At 46.6% G+C, this 9,771-nt stretch overlaps 1 protein-coding gene across 1 annotated transcript in view; it reads left to right on the forward strand.

Annotated features, from left to right (window-relative positions):
* LOC102678984 overlaps nt 1-9,771 on the forward strand; it is a 15,809-nt gene that overhangs the window by 2,554 nt on the left and 3,484 nt on the right. Inside the window, exons 2-4 of the mRNA XM_006620832.2 lie at nt 8,467-8,568; nt 8,701-8,810; nt 9,185-9,360. Coding sequence (XP_006620895.1) covers nt 8,467-8,568; nt 8,701-8,810; nt 9,185-9,360 — 388 coding nt within the window. The remainder of the gene's footprint in view (nt 1-8,466; nt 8,569-8,700; nt 8,811-9,184; nt 9,361-9,771) is intronic.

Consider the following 9,771-nt stretch of genomic DNA (forward strand, 5'->3'; position numbering starts at 1 on the left):
GAGAGTGGGAGTGAGGAATCGGTTGGGAGAGGCCATAGGAAAACCGGTTGCCAATCTGCACGGACGTTGGACATCGGCCGCAACAGTGCCGAGAGAAAAGGGTAAAAAGGGTACTCCGCTACTCCGGTTTTCAGCAGACCGATCTACCTACCTATCCAATCCATTTTCCTTCCATTTTTCCTCCCTCCACCTCTTGGGGGAGGGGATATGGGGAATGGAGGGGGAATGGAAGAGGAAACGCAAAGTGATCGAGCGTTCGAAAAATGGGTTTCGAATTTCGGGGAGGATTATGTCGTGGATTCTGGATTCCGAAAATTCTGATTCTTCCAAGTGTACTACTCTTTGTTATATAGGATCCAATCGAAATTAGATCGATGATAATTTGTTCCCTTCTTCGATCCAGGGATCGATCGAGAATAATCGTTCGATCTTCTTTTTCCTCGATTCTACGCGCATGCGTGACTCGTGCCGTCCATTTTTCGCCGCCGCTTTGCCATTCTTTAACAACTCCAGCCTCCTAAAAGACGCTCGTTAACGTAAAACGAAGGAAGGGAGAAAGAAAGATCATGTGGAAATTCCGTCGAGGCAATTTCGATTCGGTTGTTTCGCGCCTCTGCCTTTAAATATATCTAAATATAGATGATTATCGATTATAGGTGGCAACAAAAATGGCAATCTTGTTGGGCGAAGATGATTTTTTACCACGCGTCAAACTACCTTACTCTTCCCATGATTTATTTACGACCCTCGCTCAGTTATAATTCACGCGCGATATCTCGACGAGACGTTTCGGTCGTAAGCCTTTTTTTTCCTCTCTCTCTTTCTCTCCTTTTATTTACGCCTTGGTGGCGCGGATATGGATACTCTTCGGTGACCTCTTCCCTTGTGGCGGATTTCTACGTCTCCGTAGTTCACGCGGCTGTACCAGCCAAATATGGCGGATACCGGTCGAACCACTCGCGTTGGTGCACGCGTGTCACCGTCACTGCGTGGGCACTCGCCGGCCGTGGTGCGTGTGGAGACGAAGGACAGACGGGAGCACCCACGGGCGAATTCCTCCCTGTTCGACTCTCCGCTTCGTCTCTCTTATACGTAAGCTTCGAACGAACGAATATGTCGTAAAAATTGATTGCCTCGCCTCCGTTTCATACCTCCTATGTTGCGAGGTACGACATACTCGTCCATATCTCGCGCCTCCTTCCCCCCTCCCTCTAGAATCCATCGATTTTTTCCTCGAACCCATCCTCGAAATTCCATTTCGAGCGCATTTTCGTTCCACCTTTTTTTTTTCTTTCCACACTTGCAACTTGAGGAGGTGAAACGCAACGACGAGACGAGTTCGTCAGTAGTTCGGCTTCAAGGATTTCCACCTACCGGATTTACGCATCTGGGACGTAATTTCCAAGATGGTCTCGCGTCGTGTGCAATAAACTAGCAATTTTCGCAGAAGCGTAGTGAATCTTTCTCTTTCTTCTCCTCTCTTCTTGTCTCTTTCAACTTGCCCAAGTCGTTTCAACAATCGGCTTCCCTTCGTCGATATCATCCATTATCGACACCCGATCTCTCGCCTTCTGACCTTTTCGACCGGTCTAACGTTACAAGCGTCCTTCGTTGTGAAGCTGAAGCTTGTTCGCTCGTTAATCACTCGTCTACGCTCGTCTCCTTTTTCTTTCATCCTCGATTTTCTTTCACTTCTCGAAACATTCATTCGCGATTTATCGATTGTAAACGCGATATTCCCATTCCAAGGGGGGAACGAACAAATAATCACGATTCCAAAGGAATCCGTTCCAAAGGATCTGTGTTTTGGACAAAGAGAGAGAGAGAGAGAGAATGTTTTGAGAGAATCTGGAAAGAGGAAGGAGAGAGGCTATGGAGTTTTCGATTTCTACGATTTAAACGAGCAAACGAGCGTGTAACGAAACCCCGGGATAAATGGTGTATTTTACGTATCGAGGAAACGTTAATAAAATTGTAAGCAAGGAGCGCGTTAGCTAGTAGCTGGGGATCACCTTAAACGCAAACTTTACGATGAAATTCGAGATTAACGAAGAATTAATGCTAACGAACGTGATAATTACCGCAGGCGTTCGAAAGGAAGTGCCATAACGTTGAGCGGAATGGGCGATCATAATGGTGTAAAGATAGAAACGTTGACCAAAGTTCTCTCCTCGCGGATCGATTAAAGAGGAGGGGAAGGAGGAGAATTTTCTCGAATAGAGAGATCCTTTTATTTTTCCCATTTCTTCTTTGCAAAGAAAGAAGGCGATGGCGAAGACGTTACCAAACAAAAGCAACACGGCCGCGCGATCCGAAGCCGAGTCGAAGTCGAGTCGAATCGCGCGTACCGATCGATCGAAACGAGAGAATTCGCGTTCGTTTCTAATTTATTGCGATCGGCAATTAACCGAATCGGCGAGCGTGACGTTGACCGATTCCCGAGCGAGAAATCGAGTAGGTGGAGAGAGGTTACGAGACGGGGAGTATTCGATAAGGATTAAAAACTCGAAGTGAGAGAGAGAGAGAGAGAGAGAGAGAGAAAAGGAGAAGCGTGTCGAATATGCATCGCCACGCTTTTGCCCGAGGTTGCCGAGCGTGTTATCGGGAATGAATCGCGCGTATATATGGTTCCCAGACGAGCATCATTCGTGCGTGTCTCTCTCCCTAGAAAATTCCACTGTTCTGCGCAATGATCCCCCCCTATCGTGGCCAATAAATCTGCGCCAACGTTCCAACATTCTGGTTGGAGACTCGTTTAACCCGTGAAACTCGTGGCAATGATTGCCTCAACTCGAATTAAGGATAAATTAAAAAGAAACGCCCGCCGACGCTTCTCTTTCTCTCTCTCTTTCTCTCTCTTTCTCTCTCTCTCCTTCTCGCGAGATTCAATGGATCGAATGGTGGATCGAGTTAATATTTGGAATATTCGCTCGAATCGAAGTATTCCCTTGGAAAGCGAAAAAGGGGGACGTCCAAGAAGAAGCAACGAAAGGAAAGGACGGACTCGCGGAAACAATTAAATCCCGTGATCAGATAAGCGCGCGAGTATCCTCTGGAAAATGTATTCCGTGCTCGGGTCGGGAGCGGTACAACGTCTGGATAATAAAGCGTGCCGGAAGTCGCCCTGGGGGATAGAGATTCAACCCGATTCGATATCTCGACCGTCGGTCGATGACGATACCAGGCATCCTCTTTAGAATGACAAAGAGATCTCTTTCTTCCTGGTATAAATTGTTCCCGATCAGAGAGAGAAACGTTCTACGCGTATCGTTGTTGCGCGCATCGATACGATCTGCCTTTTCTCTTTCTATTCGCAAAGGAAGGAAGGAGGGAAGGAAAAATGAAATTCCTTCTCTCGGCACGGAATGAATGGAGAAAACGTAGACCACGAAAAATATATATATATATAAAAATTGTATATTGTTATATATATTGATGATTGGAATATATAGGAGATCGGAAAAATGTATCTATATTATGCGCGTCGAACTGCCGCGTAACGACGCGTGTGAACGTTTTATGCACCGGCGACTCGAGGCGTAAAATTGTTCGAATAATCGAGCGGTGTTCGCAGGCAGCGGTCGAGAAGACGGTGCCCGTCGATTTAATCGTTGTCGAGATTACCGAAAATGTGCATAACGGTAATCGCCGGCTACGCGCATAATTTGTGCACGGATCGCCGCCATGATAAATTATTCATTCTGCATTTGGCGCGCGCGCGCGATGCACCTTGCTCCCTGTGTCCCTGCGCGTTTCGTGACCGGCTCTATCGCGGCTCATTTGCATCCTGCCCGCTCCTCCACGATTATTTCTTCGAATCGTGGAAGGAAATCGACACCTTCTCCTCCCCTCTCCAGAATTGTCGCCCCTTCCAATGGAAAACCATCGATCGTACGATGCGAGTATATTTTCGAAGGATTTCGACGATGACTCTCTCGTCTGTATTCCATTCCTCTCCTCTCCGATTTCTCCGCGTGTTGTTCGTAAAATGGCCGAGCTTGGTACGCGATGCACGATCGAGTACAGTGATATATATATTCGAATACGAGCGATTATATCGCATATAATCGAGAGGATAGCGGAGGAATCGTCACCATCTTCGAATTAAGAGGGAATCGGTCAGCTTCTCGAAACAGGTCTGATATTTTCATTCGCTCTATCGATCGAAAGGGACGAGAAATTTAGATCTCGATCGGATACAAGGAAGATAAGGAGGAAGGGAAAGAGATACGGATCGTTTTCCTACCAATCGAATCCACCGCTTAACGATCCACCGCGACGATCGGTGATTTACCGCTGGCAACGGTTGTAATCGGGCCGATGCGACGTGGAAAGCGGCGTGGCCAAAGGAACCGGAATGAAATCACCGTTACCGAGCCCCGCTCCTCTTTTATCACTCTCGCGGCCAGCCAGCCTGCCCCCTTCGATTACTTACAACTTTCGATCCTGTTGCACGCGCCCCGCGCAACGCCACCGGCAACACCGCCGACTCTTCGCCCGGCCTCGTATCGGGATCCGACTCTTATCTCGGTTGAGGAGGATATATAAGAGAGAGAGAGAGAGGGAGAGAAAAATAGAGAAGGAAAGAAATGGAAGAGGAGAGATGGCAGCTGCGATCATTCGCAACGGTTAATCCTTAAGCGGATCCTTGGACGGGGATCGCGGTGGCAATTTTTTCTCTCTCTCTCTTTTCTCTTCTCTTCTTTTCTTTCTTTCTTTCTTTCTTTCTTTCTTTCTTTCTTTCTTTCGTTCTTTCTTTCTCTCGAGCGAGCGGCGATACGAAGTGGTGGTGCGCAGCAACGGCTGTTATATCGTTAAAGGGGAAAATAAGCATGCGTCGGCGCGTGGAGATCGGGGAACGACAACGCGGAGTAATTGAATTATGTACAGTGGTGACGTTTGAATTACCGAGGTTGCGCTGTCGCTCGTTGGTGAGACGCGTGTGGCGAATTTATTTGCATAACTGGCAAAAACGTGGGCGTCCGCGTTTAATTAATCGTCCTTTCTTTTCTTCTCTTCCTTTTTTTTTTTTAGCCGAGTTATCGAAGCGGATTCCTTTGAAAATTTAAAAAAACGGCGATTAATTATCGCGCGTATTTTAATTTGTTTAACGTTACAACAACGTCTCCAACAATATCCGATATTATAATATGTTCTCGACACTCGTACAACAGGCAATCGCTTCTCGTAACTTGGAAAGCAAATCGATTTGCCGGCGATGCTTGCAGCCGGAAGTCGTAAAAAACTCGAAGGAATCTCGATCTCGAAAATGATGGTATCTTTTGCTCGGTATCGTATCAAAGCTCGGTTTGCAACCAAACCAGTGGTCTTTGTCGTTGAAAACTTTAGTAATGACGTTCTCAAAAGTGATTTCTCTCTCTCTCTCTCGATATGCATCCTCCATCCTCTCCCATCGTCCGAAGCAATTTCAACGCTACAACGACGGTTGTTATTCCAACACGATGCGGAAAGGCGAAGCTATCGATTCTCGATTCCTTCGGATAAAAACGATTGTAATTACAAAAAAATACATAACTCGATATACTATAACTCGCGCGATACAGAGAGGATTGGATTATCGTGTGCAGTTTTCTTTTTTTTTTTTCTTTCTTCTCCTCGTTTCTCGTACAATTTTAGACACGACGTCAAAGCAAAGGTAAAAACTTGACAGTACACGCATACTTACACACACACACATACATATACACGACTATAGAACGCCTACGTAGCTCCTCCTGTTCGATTCTTTCCCGTCGTCCCGTTCGATCGACCAGTTTAAACGCAGATATTTCCGAGTATTTCACCAACACTCTGCCCAGGTTCTCGGTTCTCGATTGTACAGTTAACACGGCGTGGACGTGAATGTTAATCACACCCGGCGCGCACCGGATTTCCAACCCCTTTCGCGTCGTATGCCTTACGTGGAAAAACGGGGTCGAATGGGAGACCTCGCTCGAGAGAGATTCCTCGAGGAATCGCCTCGCCTCTCAAATTGCACACGGATCTCGATTCTGAAAATACGTTGGCTGCGTACAGCAGCGGCTCCCTTCCCTATAAATTATTCAGATACTGTTCGCGGACAAACGGCGATTACGGATGGACGTTCTACCCTGTGGTGTTCCATCGACGAGGAAGAAGGGAGGGTTGCACAAGCGATACGAATCAATTTTGTGCGCGTCGCCGATCACGTCTATCCATCTATCTGCATCCGCTAGGATACAGTTGTCCTTGATCCTTGCCACGCCAAGTGATCGTGGCGTTACGGCGCGATGACGCGTAATTACGCCTCGTTCCCCTTAACACCGAGGTCATACAACAGGCCGAGATTATTGTAATTCCGTGGATCCCTACGTTTCCCGTAATTTACATCAATTTCTTCTCGCTCAACTTTGCCTCGGTGTGAGAAAGGGCTCGTTGGGGTGGAAGGCGCGAAGGAGAGAGACGGAGATCGGAAGAGTATGGAGGAGCTTGGCACGAGAGATGCGAACCACGCGAAACGCAGGGAAAAGTATCGGCGAGTATTTCGATTCATTTTTTCGAGAGCGAGAAACCGGCTGTCGAGCCTCGATAATATCTAAATGATATTGAACGAATCGAGCGGAAGGAGAGATCGCGAGGCAATTAGCGAGCAGCAGGTTGGATAAAATAAATGGTCGAGGTCGTAGTAAGTCGTAGGGAAACCGTGGGAGGGCAAAGGTCGGGCTTTGGAAACTTCGCATTGTAAACTTTCCCGAGATCGTAATCACGAGAAAGGTGCGAGGAAGATGAGGCGGGGGAGAGGAAGTACGAGTTAAAAAGGTAAAAAGAAAAAAAAAAGGAAAAAGAAAGAAAGAGATAAAGGGAAGAAAGGGAGAGATATGCGTCGGTTTAAAGGGAGGAAGGAAGAGATAAAGGAAGGAAGGAAGGGAACTCGGGAAGAATAATAATAAAGGGGAAAGATACAAGGGTCACGTAGTCCTTGTAACGGCGTCGAGAATCCGTTCCCGGAACGGAGAATTCCGGCGGCGTTTCGGGCGAAACGATTACCGGTTAATGGAAACCGGATCCCTATCTATGGCATATATAAATATATACGTACCGAGACAATGGGTCGAATCGAATCAAGTTCTGGAAAAGAAAGAAATACGATGGAGATTTTGAGAAAAACAGGAAAGAAACGTTGAGCAAATGACAAATCTCGATGAGCAACGGAGAAGTAGCTAGGAGACCGATTAAAAAGAGAAGACGCGAAGAAAGAGGAGAAGAGAGGAGGGAAGAAGATAAAGCGAAAATGTAGCGGAGATCGAAAATGAGAAAAAGGAGGGAGGAGGAAGGAACGAAAGAAGAAAGAAAAAGTATAAGGTCACGGACCTTTGTCGAGAGATGGCTGCTCGACGATCGCACAGGTGGTTGCACCGGCTGCAGGGAACCGCTTTAAACTCGCTAATGGAAAAGACCACCAACCCTGGGGCTATTTGAAAGTGACACACCGTGCAGTCACGTAATTTGCGCGTTAATCGCAACCTGATGGATGCGCGGAAACCGTGGACAATCGCGGGGACACGAATAATTTGTGCGGGTGAGCTCGTTCCAATGTTTCGAATCGCGCCAGGATTCAGAGGCGAGAGACGAAAAATGTTCTCGTTCGTTGGAAATTCCTGCTACTCGAATCGCGATAGAAATGAAAGATCAGTAATGCTTAATTATCGAATCGTCATCTTTGAATAATAAGAATTCGCTAAATTCCTCGTTGCTGCATTCTTTAATAGCGTGTTGTCCGCGTGTCACGATACACTTCATCGCGAATTATTACGCGTATCTATTCGCGTAACTGATCATCGAGCGTTCGAGATCAACGAGCCAGAATTGCATATCGAGCGCGAGATTATCGAAAATTCTTTTCATCTTAACGAAAAATCTGTCTCGATCGATTTACCGATCAAAAGCGATCGAACATGGGAAAGTAAGGTTGTAATGCGTTTGTTTGTGGTACGATAATATATGGTTGAAAATTCAATTATCCGGGGAGGAAGCAATTTCGTTTCTCATAACCGGATGAAAGGTTTTTCTCGCAGGGGGATAATGTGAAATCGGTGGTGTATACGGGTTTTTACGTTAGTCGCGAACGGTGAAAGTATCTGTAGTTGTTCCGCGAAAGAGGAACAGAGGCGAGGTTCGGGGGATGCGCATCGGTGGTGCGCGGTGGTGTTTCTCGAGCGCGCGATGTCGGTTGCTCGCATTTCAAGGTCGAGAGACGTTTACGACTTTATGGGGCAATTACCGTGGTATACTGTAAGTTAGTTTGCGGCCGCGTCGTACCTCTCTTTTTCCCCGCATCCAGATTCCGCCTATCCCTCCTTCCAACTGCCTTCCCCTTCCCTTTCTCTTTTTAGTCGAAAACGACGCGTCCGAGTATACGTTCGATCGATTTGGAGACAGGCGTTCGACATTTTGACGGGGCGCTGAATTTTCGTTTCCGATTTCCAGTGCAGAGCAAAGTGAGATGTTCCGAGCAATGGATGGAAGTCGACATCGTAAGGAGCAGCCCACGAGCGAGGATATACCTGCAACAAATGAAGGACTTTCCAGGTAAAGATCGATTCGTTTCGTGTATTCGCGAGATACGCAGCGTTGGCCGACGCGAAGCCGTGAGATATAGAAGCGAGAAGCGATGGTACACGTGCCGTATTTTACACGGTGGAACGTATCTTCCTCTTGCAGACGAAGCTTGCAAACCTCGGCTTAGCAACGGTGTCGCCACGTTCCGATTACCTCTCCTAGAAGAGGACATGTTGCGATGCGGCATCACGAGGGTCGTTAACAAAGTCACGGTAAGCCATAATTACGATCAACGAATAAAACTATCGTTTCTTGAATAAGTTAAACGTTTGAATAATTTGGTCTAACGATTTCGAGAATCGAATCGAATCGAATTGAAAATGGAAATGAAGGAAATCGATCGATCCTCGTATCCTTGTTTGAAATTGGAAAAGCACAGAGAGAGAGAGAGAGAGAGAGAGAGAGAGAGAGAGAGAGAGAGAGAAAGAAAGAGTGTAAAGAAAAAGCATCTCTGGATAGAAAAGAGAAGAATGAAAATCGAATAGCGATAAGTTGTTACCTCGGCTCGGCCTTCGTTATTGTTTCGATCGATGGGAAGGAATCCCATGGATTCGAGCAAAATTATAGATATACGTATGATATACAGGGTCAGAAGGTGTACTTTCATCGAATAATAGTGGAGGAGCCCGCGGATTCCAGCAAGCATACGTTCACCGTAAAGTGTGTTATCACCGAGGTCGTTGTGAAACCTGGAATCTCGATCGCAGCCAATCACACCGTGGTTCGCAGGAGCGTTCTACCAGCAGGTTTCCAGGAACCCGAGTGAGTTCATATTTTATCTTAATATTCAGTTTCCGTCTTATCTTCTCTTTTTTTTTATTTGTTCGCACTTTTCCCTCGATTCACTTCCCTCGGTAGACCGATAAATGGTTCTCGCAGAGTCGAGAACCACTGTTTCGATTTCGCGTTATTCGCCATCACGATTCCAACAGCTGTTCAACGTGCTCGAACGATCGTCCACTCCGCGCAACGCTCACGTATTCTCATCATCAAGGACAACCCAGCTCTAATACGTTCCGACTAGCGCCAAGAAATAACGGCTAAAATTATCTTTGAAACTTTCATCCATTATCTATATACTCGTTGGAAGCGTTACGCTTTTCGATGATTTTTTTTTTTTTNTCTAACGATCGAAACTTTCCAAGCGAACGAGCACGGTGAAATAATTTTATT

The sequence above is a fragment of the Apis dorsata genome, unplaced genomic scaffold (genome assembly GCF_000469605.1).
Source record: "Apis dorsata unplaced genomic scaffold, Apis dorsata 1.3 scaffold_538, whole genome shotgun sequence".
Taxonomy (NCBI): domain Eukaryota; kingdom Metazoa; phylum Arthropoda; class Insecta; order Hymenoptera; family Apidae; genus Apis; species Apis dorsata.